The 18,812-nt window shown below is 41.8% G+C and overlaps 1 protein-coding gene across 1 annotated transcript in view; it reads right to left on the bottom strand.

Annotated features, from left to right (window-relative positions):
- Acvr1b (activin A receptor type 1B) overlaps positions 1 to 18,812 on the bottom strand; it is a 42,565-nt gene that overhangs the window by 15,694 nt on the left and 8,059 nt on the right. The window contains exons 2-3 of the mRNA XM_004862920.4: positions 3,689 to 3,928; positions 2,574 to 2,822 (exon numbers count right to left, since the gene is read on the bottom strand). Of these exons, the coding sequence (XP_004862977.1) occupies positions 2,574 to 2,822; positions 3,689 to 3,928 (489 nt within the window). The remainder of the gene's footprint in view (positions 1 to 2,573; positions 2,823 to 3,688; positions 3,929 to 18,812) is intronic.

Below are 18,812 nucleotides of genomic sequence, written 5' to 3'. Positions count from 1 at the left end.
ACCCTCACCATTGTGACTGAGTTCAAACTCTCACTCCCGCCTCTGATCAAATAACTTGTTATTCTGTAGGTGTGGTGGATATGAGCTATTTGCTATGTGCTTACCATGGATAAGGCTCTACACTAAAGGCTTTACATAAATTACTTCATTTCCTCACAACCACCAGTAAGGTAGGTATTGCTAGTATCCCCATTTTGCAGATGAGAAAACTAGAAAGCCTCAAAAAGGAACATTATGTAACATACAAACAGTAGGTATCAAAACAGGGATTAAAATCTAGGACTGACTCCACAGTCCATGCTTTTAACTACAGCAGTATAGAACCACCAATATGGTTCTCAATTTGGACTCCTTTCTCTCCATCCCCTGTACCCCTTCCACTCTGGCTTGTCTTTTAAAAAGACTTCCAACTTGTCTGGTCCTTCTGTCTCCATTTCACCATGCTCTTTCCCTACACACCCACACACAGTCCTGCCTCACCCCAGCCTTCCTTAACAGGGAGCTGGTAAATGAATGAATTCATCCTCCACACCACTGCCAGAATTCCTTCCAAAGGAAAAAAATGAATATTCATTTCCCCCTGTGACAATTTTCAGTGGATGCCTCTTAACCCATAAGATAAAGTATGGCCCCCAAGGCTCTTTATACCTAGGTCAGTCTGTGTGTTCCCAACTCCTAGCGTGGGCAAGCCATACTGGTCTTAGCATAAGTCCTTAGACACACTAAACTTTCATGCCCTTTTGTCTTCTCATTCAAGATGTTTTCCTTTGCCTAATGATCTTTGCTCTCACTGCTCCTAAAAATTTCAACTCATTCTTTAAGATTCCTTCAAATGCATCCTCTGCTGCAAGGCTTTCCAAAAATCTGTCTCTTCATTTTTTTTTTTTTGGTACCGGGGATCGAACTCTGGACCTTGCGCTTTCGAGGCAGGCACCGGAACCACTGAGCTAAATCCCCAGCCCAAATCTGTCTCTTCTATCCAATCTTGGGTCAGTCTCTTTAATCTTTGTCTCCAGAGGGTATTCAGCATATATTCATTAAAATGAATTGGAAGTCACCATGAGAATTATGGACTTACTACTTTAAAAACCACACTATTGAGCAGGGTGTGGTGGCACACGCTTATAATCCCAGCACTCAGAAAGGTTTGAGGCAGAAGGATCCCTGAGAGTTTGAGGCCAGCCTGGGCAACATAGTGAGTTCAGAGCCAGCTTGAACTACAAAGGGAGACCCTGCCTCAAAAAAACCAAACAACAACAACAAAACAAAAAAATACCCCCCCCCCAACCCACACTATTAAAAATCCAACACCTTGGAAACTGCATGCTCTGAACTGAGAATAGACTAAACCACCCAAAGAGAAATAGTCATTGACCGTTTTATTCCAGACAACTAAATAACTATCATGCCTCCCTGTTCTAGTCAGCTAGTCCTACACCTGAAAAGACCCTGAAACCCTTAAGCTATCCTCCTCTAGCAGCAAATCAAACCATAGAGCCAGCCAGGTGGTTCTAAAGAACAAGTCACATATTTTCTGTTTCTAAAAATATGCAGCTTTAAAATATATCCATCATTTTGGTGCTCTCTACTGCTGAGCTTAATAAAGGCAAAACTACTGAAATTCAGGAGATGTCACAGCTTGAAGCATTCTTTTGTGTTTAAGGAGAAATGTCTGGCCATGACTGACGGCATAATTTCCCTACATAACAACAGTCTGTTCCACGGCAAGGAAACATACATAAAAACACGAGATTCTCACAAAAAAGATCCTGTGTGTTCTAGCAAGAATGCAACACTGATCTTTGTGGACGAATTTTTTTTGTGTGTAAGAACTGAAGTACCACAAGACTGAAATAATTGTTTCTCTTCATTAAAAATCTCTTTTGTAGTTATATTCACATCTAATAGCTAGCTGAGCTAGTCTCTGAGACCTGAACAACCTCAACTCTCTGTCCTAAATTTTGGTTTCATGCCAGGGTCCAGTGTAGGGTTCAGTGCCTTCATCTAAGAAAGACTCAGTCAAACAGGCACCACAGGAAATGCAGCCTATCCTGTGCTGGAAACCCAGACTACCTTTATGGTAATCCCCACCAAAAAAACCCTCGGGCAACGGTACAAGTCAATGATTCACCAAATCCCAACTCTAAGCTTTACTCAATGTCCGTCCTTAAAAACTCTCCTCCTTAAAAACTCTCTGCGGTTGCTCAGAGATCAATGATTAGCTGTCACCATCTCACAGGAATCCGGCACACTCCTGTTTCTCAAAAGGGGCCCTTAAATTGAGCACTCCACTGGTCAGGTGGAACCAGCTGGATTTCAATAGATGTAGAGTTTCTGCAATGGAGAGTTTTGTACTTGATGTTTGGAATTCCTGGGAATCAAAGTCTATCTGTGAACTCATTATCATATCTTATTACATGACAGACTCCAAAAAGAGGGAAATTATGAAATCCAATGACTCAACACTAGCTGAAACAAATGCAGTCCCCCACAACCCCACCCCAAAAAACACGCTCTCCTGCTGGGAAACAGTCGTGAGTGCCAACAGATACAAGGCCTGGAGGACTCAGTACCTGAGCCAGACCCTGATGTGGAGAGATCGTAGACAAGATCCTGGAGTGTCTTGTCTTTGGAGAGACACATCTCACATGAGGGATCTTCCATATCCAGTCTCTGGCGGTTGTGATAGACACGCTGATGATAGTTAATGACAAGGAAAACAATGATGATGATGAGAAACAGGAGGAAAACTGGGCCGGCAATAATGCCGACCAGCTCCACAGGGCCCCACATGGAAGGGTGCTCAGGCTCCTTGGGGTGACCTGGGTCAAATGAGAGAGAAAAGGGAAGGAACACAGGGTAAAAACAAGGGAATGCTGTGACTGTGTTTATCCCCAACACTGCCCCCAAGTGAAAAAGACCCCTTCCTCCTCAATGTTTCGGATTCCTTTGATATCTCTGGTCTTACTGGGCTAGCCTATCTGTCTAAGTACTATCAAATGCCAGCTTCTTTGGTTGAGGTATCCCTCCAACAGTTGAGCCAAGCCCACTTTGGAATTTAACGGCATGTTAGGATCCCATCCCACCCTTCAGACAGATGCCAGTTTCTATTCTCTAGGGTCTGCTCTAGGTGCGTCCTCCTTGGAAATTCCCAGTAAGATTTTACAAATGATGGACCTGCAAAGGACTAGCACTTCTCAGTAATAACATCCTCTTCTTTTTCTTTCTTTGTGGTGCTAGAGATGGAACCAGGGCCATACACATATATTACATAAACGCTCTACCACTGAGGCACAACCCAGCCAAGCCACCCTTTTCTAATTCTAGTCCTTCTTTACATCTGACTCCCCTTACCCCCAAGGCAGTCTCCTTCAAGTGGCTCTGGCACCATGGCCTTTGAGATCAGTCCCACATCCCCCTTGGGGATTCATGCCTGGCCCTGCTGCTGATGGCCATTCAGCCACTACCCAAAGCACAGCTAGTACTTCTGGGACCAACCTGAAAATCTTATGTTCTAACCCCAAAACCTGACTTGGGAGGAATTCCTCCTTTGTCTCCTCCAGGAGCACCCTAAAGACACCTTTACCTATCATCCAGTCAAAGGGTTGGGGAAGAGCAGAGCAGGATGAAAGGATGGGGAGCCCTACCTCCAGGATGAGCCAACAGTCCAATAAGGGTGGCCACTCACCACTGGGCACCCTCAGGTCAATCTTGTTGCAGAAGTCGGCATAGCAACAGTGAGTATTCCGCAGATCCTCTGAGCTCAGGCAGTAGAAGGGCTTCCCGGCAGGGACCAGCTCCACTTTGGGGATGCAGGTGCGCACGTGGTGCTCCATCCCGTCCAGGTTGAAGATGGAAACCATGCAGGCCCCATCTGTTTCACATGTGTAGTTGGCCTGTGAGCAGCTGGTGCACGCACACAGCAGAGCTGTAGGACATTTGGGAGGAGACATTAACAAAAATGGTGAAATCTTTTCCAAGCCCTTTTCTAGACTTAGAATATAATCCCTTAGCATATTCATGTTCCAAAATAAGGAGCTTTCATAGAAATGGGGCCAGAAAGATATTATTAACTGGGGTATGACCTTTTTCACCTGCTTCGGCTCACAAGCAAGGCTTTGCAGGCCCCACTGTTCCTCTCAGTGCTCAATTCCAAGTCTATAAGAGGCACAGAAACTACTTTTTCCTTCAAACTAAGGAGGCTGCTGAAAGAACAGCATCCTCACTTTGGAAGACAGATCCCCATTCCAAGCAAAAGCACCGAGGGTTTCTTTTTTTCTTTTTTGGTACTGCGTATCAAAGTCGGGACCTTGCGCTTGCAAGGCAGGTGCCCGAACCACTGAGCTAAATCCCCAGCCCTACTGAGGGTTTCTTCAAACCAGTCTATTCGTCTCTTCTCTCAGGCACCATGAATACCCACAACTTCCTGAATGTAGTATGGATGCTTTTACACATTTTCTTGTTGTAGTGCTTTCTTCTTGCCTAATTTTTACAAATCCTTCAAACATCACTTTCTTTGAAAAGCTTCCCCTGACCACTCCAGTATCATCTCTTCCCTTTTGTCCACGTCAGGCGTCCCTCTCACAAGGGGGGCCAAATAGTATGTCTTCCAGCTGAGTGCAGTGACGCACGCCTGTAATTCCAGCACTCATGAGGCTGAAGTGGCAGGATCAAAGTGAGTTCAAGGCTAGCCTGAACTATGTACTGAGGCCCTGTCACAAACAAACAAGTCCTCCAAAAAAGAATTTTAGTGCCTACCTCATAGTTTTATATACAGACTAAATGAGATAATGCATAAAAAGTACTCAATAATCTAACCCATTTTGAAAGGCTCTGCTATAGCACTTAAATACACACACTCATCTACATACACCCCCCAATACAGTGCACACAATCACCTCTAAGACTAGTGAGTTTTACGGGATATGTATCATACATTAAGTGTGCGCCACCAACAGGAAATTGCTATAAATGAACCTGGCGTCTCTGAAAGCCTGCTTAGCAGCTCTAGAATCTACAATCCTTTATTTATCCAGCTAGCGAGAATAGTACAGACAGCAGCAGTTGGTTCTCCCCAACGCTGTCTCCCATGAGCCTAACCTAGTCCTGACCTCTTGGGATGGGCAGGAATGTGGCTTTGGCCACTATAACACTGAGGTTGGGACTTGTAGAGCTGCATGAGGTACTCATCCATCAGGGGACACAGGGGTGGCCTGCTTACTGAGGTGGCACACTCAGTGAGCACTACAGGGATACCCAGCAGGAGGACACACAAAGGCTCGAGGGCAGAAACGCTCATGACCAGTTCCACAAAAAGCCACGCTTGTCCTAAGTCCCAGTTTAGACCACAGAGTCTATCTTCGTCTCTTCCTCCAATAGTCTGGAAGTCATCTCCTGGCTTTTCAAATTCAAAGACAGATTTTAAATATCTCAGTGCCCAAACCCTGGTGCCCCTGTGAGATAATCCCTTGCCATTTCCACCCAAGGAAACAAAGAAGGCAACCCTGACAGGCAGAGAGAAAGTGTAGAGCTTTACTGCAGGCCTGCTGTATTCTGTCCACAACATTTTATCAGATTATCTATCTAATGGGAGAAATACCAAAACATGTCCCTACCTGCTGAAGAGTTTGGATGGTGTTATTTCGTAAAAGCGTGAGTTTAAAGTAGGTATTCATGAGAGTAGGAGCCAAATCATAAAAGGAATTTTAATAGCAAATTTCTCCTAGTTGTGAGAAAGGTAAGAAACATTCTAGTTTTTCCTTTCCAATACCTTTACCTGCTCCTCTTTTATTCTGTTTGCTAACTTAAACTTATGCAACACTCAGAAAACCTAGTCTGACCCTCTTTTACTCCGACTGGAATCTGGTTAACCAGAGAAAACTCACTCCAATTCCTCTTTGTGTCCTTCAGGCATGAAGGGGGTTCCCTGTGGGGAGCACACTTCTCAGTACCAGTGTGGTGATACCCAGCAAAGACAACAGTATTGGGTCTATTTGGGGACACAAGAAGGGAAAATTAACAACTTCAACAAAAGACTATTTCTGAGCATGATGAGACACATAAGGTCCACAGCCTTTTCAAAAAAAGCTTGCTTCAGAGTCCACCAACTACTGGGGCAGAGTAGTCAAGAGTCTCTCATTCCAGATATTTATTCTTCTTTCAGTGGTTGATGGCCTCTTTCACAGTGATTCATTCTGGAGAATGAACACACCCACATGTGGCTCATTATTTTTGGGAAGTACCCAAACAATCTTGGTGTAAGACAGGAAAGAACAAAAGTGGTGAAATCTATGCTAGAGAGGAAGGACCAAAACTGAGAGCTGGTCCATGGGTTTGTGATAAGAAACTGGCAAAGACTCTGAGCCTACCTGAGATTCAACTGTCAAACCAGAAAACACCATCTATTATATAAAGATAGTAGGGAGATTAACTGAATGCTACAGGTGCCCTAAGAAAGGTACACATCTTGGACATCTCTGTGTTTCACAGAGGAAGTGAGAAGTCTGAACATACAGTATATTCTAAGATAACCACTACTACTGCCCACACCCCTGAAAAGGTCTGAATTTACATTACTAGGAACCACAGTGGATATCATGGCAGGAATAGGTCAGAAAGACCTCAAATTCAAATGCCAGATCTAATGGTAATCGCATGACCTTGAGCAAGCTATTAACCTTATTGCACTGCTTTCCTTTGTGGTGCAATCTATAAAGTGGGGCTGTTAATAACAAGTTCATAACTAGCTGAAAAAATAACTAGTTAATAACTAGTTGAAAAAAAAAATCAATAGGGCTGGGGATTTAGCTCAGTGGTTCTGCCGCCTGCCTTGAAAGTGCAAGGTCCCGAGTTCAATCCCCGGTACCAAAAAACAACAATAACAAAAAAAAACCTACTTCATGAGACTATATAAAATCGACATAAAATAATACATTTAAAATATTTAACAAATAGTAGGTGCTCAATAAATATAATTGCCTCCTCTTAACAAAAAACCTAACACACATGCATGCACACAGACACAAAATGTCTCTTTAGCCACTAATTAGGAAGTGGAAAGTTACAGGAAGAAACTTCTGTTGGGAGTCTCAGCTCTGCCAGTAACTAGTTGCGTGGCTTTGGGCAAGTCATTTACCTTCTCTGAACCTCATTTTCCTCATGATTAACCAAAAAGAAGTGTCCGAACTAGATGACCTCTAAAATCCTTTCCAGCAGTAAGTTTGAATCTAGTTTTGTTTTTCAATTCACAGTCTGGATCACTGTCTGAATATTGGACAATTATGCTTTCTTTTATATCTTTCCCCAAATTTCTTTTAAGGACAGGCATTTTGGCTAGCTTTCTGTTAATATTCATTTTTCAATGAAACAAATGACAATAAAACCAAATTTACTATAAACTTAATACATTAAGTTGCAAGCCTAAATCCCATCTTCTTTGAAAAGCTAAATGTGGACTTTAAAAAGCTCTTTATAATGCTATACAGTGACTCACTAGGTCAACAAGTCTACACATGTGTACACCAACAACACACGCCTAAAATGCTCCTGGTCTACAACCAAAGCATTAGGTACTAGAAATGACCCAACTTAAAAACCCAAATCACAGGGCCGGGGATTAGCTCAGTGGCGCTGTGTCTGCCTGGCAAGAGCAAGGTCCTGAGTTGGGTCCCCAGTACTAAAGGGAAAAAAAAAACCAAAAACCAGAAAACAACAAATCACAGAAGAGCTACCAAATTACTCTATAAACAGGAGCGGGTTTTTTTTGGGGGGGGGGTTACCCGGGATCGAACTCAGGACCTTGGGCTTTCGAGGCAGGTGGCAGCACCACTGAGCTAAATCCCTGGCATCACTCTATAAACAAACAAGTTAGAAAGTAGGTAGAACCACAGTCCTACCAGCACAGGCTTTTGTTATTGATAACTTAGTCAAACCTAAACTACAGACAAAACCATCTTAGCAGAATTTGAATATGGTTCCCAAGTGCGACTAAGAGGTGGTTTGTGGTTGGATGCAAGTGCAAATTTGATTCATGAGAGTAGCTGTTTTGAGAAAGGTTGACAAGTTCTGACTTGGGCAGAATCTGCCTAGGTGTGTGTTGTTAGTTTGTATTTATTTATGGGGGGGGGCAGTACTGAGAATTGCAGCCATGTGTTCTACCAGTGATCTATATCAAAAGTGCTTTTATTTTTTTAAATTTTGAGACAAAGTTTCCTCTAAATTGCCCAGGGTGACCTTGAACTTGCAATCCTCCTGCCTCAGCTTCCTGAGTACCTGGGATTATAGGCATGTACCACCATGCCTGGCTAACTACACATTACAAAGATACCTCACTCACACCACTGGGGCTCAGAAGATTGAGGGCATTCAGCAAGGCTGTGGCTCAGCTGAGAAATCTACCAACAGCCACAACCACTCATCCAGTGTTCTGCTGAGCACATTGTCAGGAAACAGGCATGAAAGCAGTGTGATTACCAGCCTCAAAAGGTAAACAGCAGGGTTGGGGATTTAGCTCAGTGGTGCCACACCTGCCTCACAAGCGCCAGGTTGTGAGTTTGATCCTTGTTACCGAAGGGGGTAAAAAGAAAGCATACAAGGCATCCGTGTTCGTCAAGTGGAGTTCAGGAACTCTTCTAAAACTGTTTTAAAGCTACAGCAATCATGATTTTTGTTTTGTTTTGTTTTTTGAGACAGGATCTCACGATGTAGTTCAAGCTGACCGTGAACTGGAGGCAATTCTCCTGCCTCAGCCTCCCAAGTGCTGGGATTACAGGCCTGTGCCACCACACCTGGCTTTAACTTATCAATTCCTTCTCATGGATAATAACTTTCATGAGTTCAATGCTCCTTGTGGAGAATGTCCTGTGTGGGTATATGAAACCTGCCTCTCTTAATTGCACTGGGCAGCCCTCCCGTTCTCGAGTACTGCAGATTTGGTGAGTGCAGCCTGTGCTGCTCCTACTCTTCATGAGTTAAAACTCAAATCATCCACTGACTCTTAGCCCTTGTCCTTCAGATAACAGCACCCACTGGACAGGCCATACTGACAAAAACAGGGTACTACAAAATTATTTTAATTATTCTTCTCTGGGCCTCATCCAAATATCCTACAACCCTCCCTCTCCTTCCTTTCTTTTGTACTGGGGAATGAACCCAGGCTTTGCACTGAGCTACATCTCTAGTCCTTTTTGTAGTTTTAAATTTTTTTTTTCTTAAATTCTTTTAAACAATTCTTCACTCTTTTTTTTTTTTTTGTACCAGGGATCGAACTTGGGTCCTTGTGCTTTCGCAGCAGGTGGCGAAACCACTGAGCTAAATCCTCAGCCCATTAAACTTTGATTCATGGTCTTACTAAGTCAATAAATTACCCAGGCTGGTCTCGAACCTGTGATCCTCCCACTTCAGCCTGCCACAGTGCTGGTATTACAGGTGTGTGTCACCACTGATTATTTTTTTTTTTTGGTACCGGGGATCAAACTCAGGACCTTGTGGTTTCGAGGCAGGCAACTGAACCACTGAGCTAAACCCCCAGCCCACCACTGTTTTTGAGTTTTGTTTTTGTGGTACTAGTGATCAAACTCAGGGCCTCAGGCTAGCTAGACAAGTGCAGAACAAAGACCAAATTCTGATTTCAGGAACAGAGACACCAAGTTTATATTAGGATGTGATGTTTTTAGTTTAGTTTCCCTTAAGGAGACATTGCACAACTACCCCGAGTTATGTTATCAAGAGTTTTCACATTCATTCTCTCATGTGATCCCCAAGGAACTCAGGCTGAGGCTGGTGTCGCTGTCCCATTTTGTGCGTAATAAAACCTTGGAGAAGGAAAAGGACTCACAAATGGTAAATGAATAGATTACTGGGCCACATCTCCAATTAGAACCCAGCATTTTCCCATGACACCACACAGCATTCTATGATAGCTTCAGAATTAGACTCATCATCCTGCAAATGTTATTGATGTAAACCTGAATGCACTCTTACCCTCACCATGTCAAACCCACATATGGTTTCTGACCCAGAAACCTTACCACTTTGTGATTTCAAAATAAATAACCACCTTGTACAGACCTTATTAAGGCCTTTGATGGTCCAGATTATTAGACTGCCTGGGCCTTGAGAAACCACACTGCCACTTTCCTTCCAGCGGGTTGTTTTCTGGGGTTCAGTGGCTCTAATCTTTTTATTTTGGGGGGGATATAGGGTCTCACTTTGTAATGCTGGCTGGCCTTAAACTCACTATGTAACCTAGGTTGACCTCAAATCTGCGGTGATCCTCCTGCCTCAGCCTCCTGAGTGCTGGGACTGCAGGTGTGCGGCACCATACCCAGCCCTTTTATTATGGATCCCATCCACAGAGAAATCAGGGTCTCCCTGGAGATTGCTCTGTAAACAGGATAGGTCACAGTCTTCTAGCTGAGGTACCATCTACAGAAATAGAAAACAGAACTGTGTTCTATTCACTTTGCTTTCCAGGACTGAATTCAAGCAGCCCTACATAAAAAATGGCCATTTATGATGACAACATTAAAGTTCTTCAGAATGGAAAGAAAAAGAATATTGCTCCAGTTATTATGGCTGTGTAACAAATTACCCAAAACTTTGTGGCATAATGCTACCAATTATTCTGCACAAGGATTCTGAGGGCAAAGAATTTGGGTAGGGCAAAACTCTGTGAAATTAGCTTGTCTTTACTTAGCAATATCCAGGGCTTCAGCTGAAGACCCTGACTCTGGAGGCTGGGATCACGTGAAGACTCATTCCTTCTCATTTTGGGGGTGTGATGCCAGCTGTTGGCTAGAAGCCTTGGCTCCTGTATGTTGGTTCCTCCAAGTGGTCCCTTTACAGGGGCTAGCTTAGGCTCCTCACAACATGATAGCAGCTTCCCCTCAGCAAGTTTCCAAAAGGAGCTAATAGGCAGAAACTGTATCCTTTTAAGGGTCCAGCCTTAGAAGTCAGAGCAGAGCTAGATTTAGCTCAGTGGCACCCAGGATGCCTTGCAAGTGCAAGGCCCTGAGTTTGATCCCCGGTACTGAAAACAAACAAACAAAGCACAGCCAAATGTGTAGATGCACAAGGGCCTGGGTACAATTCCCAGCACCAGAAGAAAGTCACAGAGCATCAAAAGCCCTACCAAACACTACAGGTTGAAACAGGAAAGCTTCCATCCAAAATCAAGGAGACAAGGGCCAGGGATTTAGCTCAGTGGCATCATGCCTACCTTGCAAGTGCAAGGTCCCGAGTTCCATTCCTGGTACCAAACAAACAAACACCAAATTCAAGGAGACAGGCTAGATCCCATCTTTTGTTTTTATTTATTTTATTTTTTTGGTACCGGGGATTGAATTCGGGACCTTGCACTTTTGAGGCAGGCGGTGGAACCACTGAGCTAAATCCCCGGCCCTAGATCCCATCTTTTGATGGGAGGAGTGTCATATACTGTGAGAACTGGTGGAATGGGAGATATATAACAGGCCACAAAGACTTACTTCTTTACAATGAAAGGACATCTAAAACATCCTGTACGACTACTTAAATTTAGAATAAAGTAGTATTCATTGGGAATTGTCTAACTTCCTTGTTGCTAGGACAAAATATCCAACACCCACAAGTTAAGGAGGATTTATTTTAGCTCAGTTTGCAGAGGTTTCAGTCCACAGTCGGTTCTAAGGTAGGGCGGGATGGCAGAGAAGAAAGAGCTCATGGCAAGGCAGGCGGGAAGCAGCAAGCCTTTCTTGTCCTTTTTATTCCATTCAGGCTACAAACCTATCTGTTGGTGTCACCCACACCCAGGTGAGCCTTCCCAATACAGTATCTACTCTCAGAACTATGCTAAATTAATCAATGGACTAATCCAGTCATCAAATATGCTTAATCAATATCACATACCCAGGATCCAGCCACTTCCCAAAGTCCCACCTATGAATGCATGAGGCCTGGGCCGGGCGGGGGGCAGGTAGCAGCGGCGACACACACATATAGATATAATTTATAACACAAACCAACTAGGAACATAAGACTGGTCCTAATCCTTTAACTACCCCAAGAGGTATCTAACATCTACAACTTGTCCACTTGACAAAATTTGGGAATGTATATATCCATGGAAGGCTTCTCAATAAAAAATGGTGAAATAATTATTTTGGTTTCTTGGTTACCCCTTCAATCACTGACAGCACCTTTAGGGAAACATAATTTCACAGTGATTAACAACCTGGGCTCTGAGGGCACACAACCTCAGTCTGAATCCTGGCTCCATCACTTGTTAGCTGAGCAACACCAGATGAGTTTATTAAGCTCACTGGCTTCATCTGCCCAATTATAAAAAATGTATAGCAACGGAACCTACTGACTCCAAGAAGTATGTATCAATATATCAATATATAAAGCTCTTTGTTAAGTGTCTATTCGGTTAAGCATATATTAACTGTAGATATGCCCACTACAGTCAATGATTCTCTAACAGGTGTTCTGCAAGCTTTCATGTTTTAAAGTAGCTTTAATTTTTTGTTATTGATATTGGAATGTTCTGCAAGTTTTTATTCATTCATTTATTTGGGGTTTTTTTTTTTTGGTACCAGGGATTGAACTCAGGACCTTGCATTTGTGAGGTAGGTGGCGACACCAAGCTAAATCTCCAGCTCTTTATTTGGTTTTTTGGGCAAAAGTCTTGCTAGGTAGCTCAGGCTGACCTCAAAACTCACTATAAAGCCCAGGCTAGCCTTGAAATTGCAGTCATCCTCCTGCCTCAGCCTCCCGAGTGCCAGGGTAACAGGCGTATGACACCATGCCTGGCTTTGCAAATTACTATATATTTTAAATTATCCAGCTTCCCACAATATTAGTTTTATGCCAAGAATATACACAATATCCTTAAAAGTATCAAATACCCAATGTTCAAAAGTCCCCTATCGTGTCAAAAATGTTTTAAACAGTTCATTTGTTCAAATATGTATCCAAATAAAGTTCTTTCACTGCATTTGGCTGAAAGACCTCTTAAACTTCTTTTAATTTATAGGCTTCTTCCTTGCTGTTATTTTCTCCTTGAAAAATTATCAGGTGAAAGGACCGGGCTGTTTGCCTTATAGTTCCCCACATTCCAGATTTTGGTGCCTCCTTGTGATGTCACTGAACGTGTACCTCTCTTTTTGATGTTTTCTATAAACGAGTAGACCTAGAGGCTTGATTTTGTTCAGCTTCAAATTTTTTTTTTGGTACCGGGGATCGAACTCGGGTCCTTGCACTTGTGCAGCAGGCGGGGAAACCACTGAGCTAAATCTCCGGCCCGCAGCTTCAAATTTTTAACTAAAATACTTAGCAGGCACATAACTTCCAACTGTCTCTGATTAAGTTCTCACTTTTTTCTGGCCTGTGTAAGCATCCCGTCCCCTCAACACTTCCCTCATCCAACCCCAACAGGCACAATCTTTAGCACACTCTTCTCTGTCTAGGAAAGGCTAAACACTCCCTTCTCTAGGCTTCTTGCAATTACTTTTGTTTTAAACACTGGCTTCAGTGTATTTCCTTAGTAGTTCTAAAACTGCCTGATGGGTTCTTAATACTGCAACAGTTCTCTCTTTTTTTTATTAGCATACTTGCTTTTATTTATTTTTTTGTATATCCTTTTATTGGTACATTTTAGGTGTACAATATAATGACTTTCATCATTGGAGATATGCACCTTTACATATTCTCTTGGTTCTTATTTTTCCCCCTTCCCCTCCAATAGTTCTCTCTTACTCAAGTCTGGATAATTACAAATCTGCAGTCACTAATGTCTGATCTAATTCTGAGGTTTCTCCACTCTCGATACCCTGGTCAGGTGGTCTGCATTATATCCCTCCTAGCCCAACTACACCATATATGGCAAAGACCTCACTGAGAGATCTCAGGCAGTACTATCTCTACTGGGTTCAGCTTCCACCTCGTGTTGTGCTCGAATGCAGGCCTACCCTCCCAACAGGTCTGTGGTCTAACGTCACCAACATGCTGGTTGTCCTTCCAGCCGTCACCAGCCAGGACAGAATCTAATCCCATACATCAAAGCCCTCACTTGCTGCTAAACTTTCCAATTCTAGCATTTCATGTTGGGGAATTCTATTCAGCAGGGATATCACTCACTGTAAACATTACCAATGTTATTATGAATATTACTTATTAACTTTTGGTTCTATTATACACTTAATCTTTATTAGATTTGTTTTGGGTTTTTCAGCCACCACATCAGGAGCAGTTGCGTGCGTATATGGGGGTGGGGGCAGGGTTAATTCAACCACAGAATGGAGAAATTGAGAATCCCTTTAATTCCTGCCCCAGAGATACCATTGCAAGTCTGATGCATCATCCAGGGTTTCTTAGGCATATTAATAATATAAGATTTTTTGTGTGCAAATTGAGCTATTACTAAAACAACGAGAATCCAACTTGTCCAGCAACGTAATTATATATAATCATACATTAAATATTAAATATGTGATTATTACATAACAATTATATACAAGATGAGACTGTGCAATCTATCAAAATCTCCTTTTTTTGCATAAATGGAAAAACTGATCCTAAAATTACATGGAACTGTAAGTGATCCTGAAATAATCTTAGGGGGGGAAAATATCAAGATGGGGGACTCACACTTCCCAAATGTGAACTTTTTATAAAGCTATAGTTATCAACCACTGTGGTATAGGCAAACAGATCAACAGAGCAGAACTGAGAGTAAAGTAAAACCATACACATCAGTGATCAACTGATTTTCAACACAAGTGCTTAGAACATTAGGGGGAAAGAAAGTCTCTTTAACAAATGATGCTAGGCCAGGTGTGGTGGCACCTGCCTGTAATCCCAGCACTTGGGAGGCTGATGCAGGAGGATCACTGAATTCAATAGCCAGGTCTACAAAGTGAGTTCAAAGGCAGCCTGAACTACATAGCAAGACCCTGTCTCATTCAAACTTGGTGGTGCATGCCTATAATCCCAGCACTAGGGAGGCTGAGGCAGGAGGATCGCCATGAGTTTGAGGCCAGCCTGAACAACATAGTGAGATCTTGTCTCAAAAAACAAAAACAAAAACAATCTAAAATATTTGGACATCAATATTCCTAAAACAGGGAGGGAGACTGCTTAATGAACACAGGGTTTTCTTCTGGAGTGAAGAAAAAGTTCTGGAAGAAGTACATAGTGAAGATGGTCTGCACATGATGAAGGTACTTAATGGCACTGAATTGTACACTTTAAAATTGTAAATTTTTTGATCTATGTATTTTATCACAATTACTATCATAAACCCACATTTACAAAACAAGACGTATATTATCATCTCAATTACAAAAACAAAACCTTAATACATGCAAAGGAAAAAACCTGGAGGTACAGTGTTTTTCAAACTTTCTTTTTCTAACTCTCCAGGCCAGTGGTGGGGAACCTATGCTATGTGCACTGCTCTGGGCTGTTTGTATCACTGAAAACTCTACATGGTTCGCCACCACTGCCCTAGGCTCTCCATGACGGCCCAAGAATCTGAACTCCATAGGGAAGGAAGGAACCAGTGTCCTTTCCATCCTTTTCTGACTGGTCTCTAGCACAGTGCCTGGTAAATAGCACCAGGTTTGATAAATCACAGCCTAATAATTTAAGGTATGAAGAAGGCTCTGCCAGAATGCTCAGCTTTCATAGATTTTTTTATATATTCTTCTATTTTCTTTCTTTTTTTTTTTTTTTTGGTACTGGGGATTGAACTCAGGACCTTGGGACTGCAAGGCAGGCAGGGTGCTGCTTAGCTAAATCCTGGGCCCCCTTTTTTTTTTTTTTTTTTTTTGCTAGAGACAGGGTCACTCCATGTATTTCAGGCTGTCCTTGAACTCACTGGGTGAGTGGGTATGTAGCTCAGTGGTACAGTGATTGCCTAGCATGTATGAGAGCCTGGGATTGATCCCCAACACAGGGAGATGAGATAGCATGTGGTCTCCAACACTTTATAAAAATTTTTAAAACTGATTGCTCAGTACTACTGATCTAGACAACTGTCAAAATGTTTATTAAAATCATGATTTGAGGGCCATGGATTTAGCTCAGTGGTTTCGCCACCTGCTGCGCAAGCACAAGGACCTGAGTTCGATGCCTGGTACCAAAAAAAAAAAAAAAAATCATGATTTGGGTTAAAAAAAAAAATGGAGGTGTCCACAATTTGTAATAGCTAAATCATGGAAAAAGCCCAAATGCCCAACCAATTCATGGATAAAGAAGATGTGGTTTTTTATACAATGGAGTACTACACTGCCATAAAGGACGAGCTTGAGACATTTCTAGCTAAATGGATGCACCTTGAGACTATACTCTTAAGTGAGATAAATCAGACACATATGTTTAAATATGACATTGTTTATCTGGTGTGAGAAACTGAAAATGGAAATAAGGACCAAAATGTGTAACAGATATTGGGAAATGGAAAGAAAATGTTCAAATGGGAAGGGGAACAAAGGAGGGAGGAGGGGGAAAAGAAGGAAAGGACAAAAAAAGTGAAAATAGAAGAAAAAAATGGAAACAAAGCTTTTGTACATAGGGGAGGGTGGCTGGGGGGATGGGAAAAAAAGACAAGATTTATCATGTACAGGTGCAAATTCCTATGATGAGTGTTATCATTACATATCTCTAAAACGTACCAATAAATGTTTTGCTTAAGAGAAAACAAATGAAATAACAACAACAAAAAAAAACTATTAAAAAAATGGAGGTGTCTGACACTAAACTGTCACAAAATAAGAAAATATGTTTGATTTTCTTGGGGGAGAAAGGGTGGGAAGTAGTTGGGAACTGATATTGCGCCCCAAAGTTTTAATTAGCCTAAGTAGAAAAATCTTGCAGCAGTAACCACATGCTATTGATTAAAAACAACCTTCCCAAAGTTATACTGTATTTTTGTTTCACAACCATCAAAATAGATTTTTAAAATATTAAAACAAAATAATCGCTTCTTGGCCTTTTGGCTAAGATCAAGTGTAAAATATTAAAACAAAATAAAAAGCTCTCAAATACCTCCAAGAGCTATCAAAGTCAAATTTTACATATGCACTTGGTGGTGTCTAGAAAAAAAAATGTGTTGGTAAAAAATATAACTTAAAGGGCTGAGGATTTAGCTCAGTGGCACTGCAGCTGCCTTGCAAGTGCAAGGTCCTGAGTTCGATCCTAGGTACAAAAAAAATGTATATATATCTTAAATATAACTTACTTATGAAAAAATATAACTAATTTAATAAAGGAAGTTATTTGTATGGGGGCAAACCCCATAAATTTAGTAAGATACTCCATACACTTGGTGTTTAATTCCAATCTGGGTGTGCATAAGAAAGGAGTTTGAAAAGGCAGCTCCACACTATACCCATTCTACAAACTGCCTTTCTGACATTCTCCTTGGAGACAAAGCCAACCCAACAGAGCTGTTTAAACAAGTTCAACTTTAAGCCTTGGGTTTAGAGAATGAAAGCTTTGTTCTCACTCAAAAGAGACATTTGATGTTTACACTAAGGATACCATCATTGCAATTCATGACTAGCTGTAAATACCTGACCATCAGAGCAAGGGCCCACCTGCTGCCCAGGAGAGTGTCAGGGTAAAACTGGAATGTGTGGCATTGCAAGGGAGTGTGTCAAATGTTCCCAGGCCCTAAGTGTAGATAATCTGCTGTTGTAGTTAGGCTATCTACCACTAATGTGGTTTATTTATCCTTTATTTACAGTTTATAATAAAATATAAAACCACTGTTTTCTTTACTGTGTTGACATAGACATACTTCCAGTTCATTAGGATGTGAGGATATATATCACTGGCATTTTCTTCCTGACCTATTTACTACACCATAGACGAGTGGAGAGGAGACAGTATATGTCACAGTTTCAATGAGAAGGATATGAATGCCTGTTTTTGGCAACTGGGACAATGAAGGAGAAAACTAAAAAATCAACCAAAACTAAGAAACTAATAAGATTGAGATCAAGTTCATTTGGCTGGAATATAAGGTCCTAAAATAAACAGATGAAAGAAGATAGGAAGATTATGTTCTGAGTAACTCATGAATGTTCACAGCATTTTTGAGTGACTGGGTTAAAAAAAAAGAATATCTATATCTATACCTGTACATATATACATATAGCCAGGTGTGGTGGCACCTGTCTATAATCTAAGTACTCTGTAAGCCTGAGACAAGAGGATCCCAAGTTTGAGCCCAGCCTGGGTAATTTAGTGACTTAGCGAGACTCTGTCTCAAAATAAAAAAATACAAATAAGAATAAAAAGGGGCTAGGGATATAACTCAGTGTGAAAGGTATTGGGCTCAATTCAGAGTATTGCACCAAAAATAAAATAAAAAATAAAAAAAGTAGGGCGGGGGATTTAGCTCAGTGGTTCCAGCGCCTGCCTCGAAAGTGCAAGGTCCCAAGTTCAATCCCTGGTAAAGGAAGGAAGAAAGGAAGGAAGTTACAGCAGGTCAGAAATGTAACTTTGTACCCAGGATTTTACCAAGAATGGAAAAAAAAATGAACAAATTCAATTAAACAAATTTATTAAGTATTTACAATATGCAAGGTCCCTGGTACCAAAAAATAAAAAATAAAAATAAAATAAAATAAAATATGCAAGGCTCTGTGACAGGCCAAAGTCATGTAAAGAATAAAGACTGTAAAGAATAAGCCAGTTCCTATCATCCACTTTTTGGGGGTGGAGGTGGGAGAGCAGGAGGAGCAGAGAACAATAACCCACGGAGCCTCCATATAACAGGCCTGGAGCACTGACTGGGGAACACAGGCTAACAAAGGTCCCACTGG

This window comes from Heterocephalus glaber, unplaced genomic scaffold (assembly GCF_053883595.1).
Source record: "Heterocephalus glaber isolate CG9 unplaced genomic scaffold, H.glaber_assembly_v1.0 deba00001733, whole genome shotgun sequence".
In the NCBI taxonomy this organism is placed as follows: Eukaryota; Metazoa; Chordata; class Mammalia; order Rodentia; family Bathyergidae; genus Heterocephalus; species Heterocephalus glaber.
Note: the sequence above shows the minus strand (reverse complement) of the source record. Positions and strands in the feature narration are given on the sequence as shown.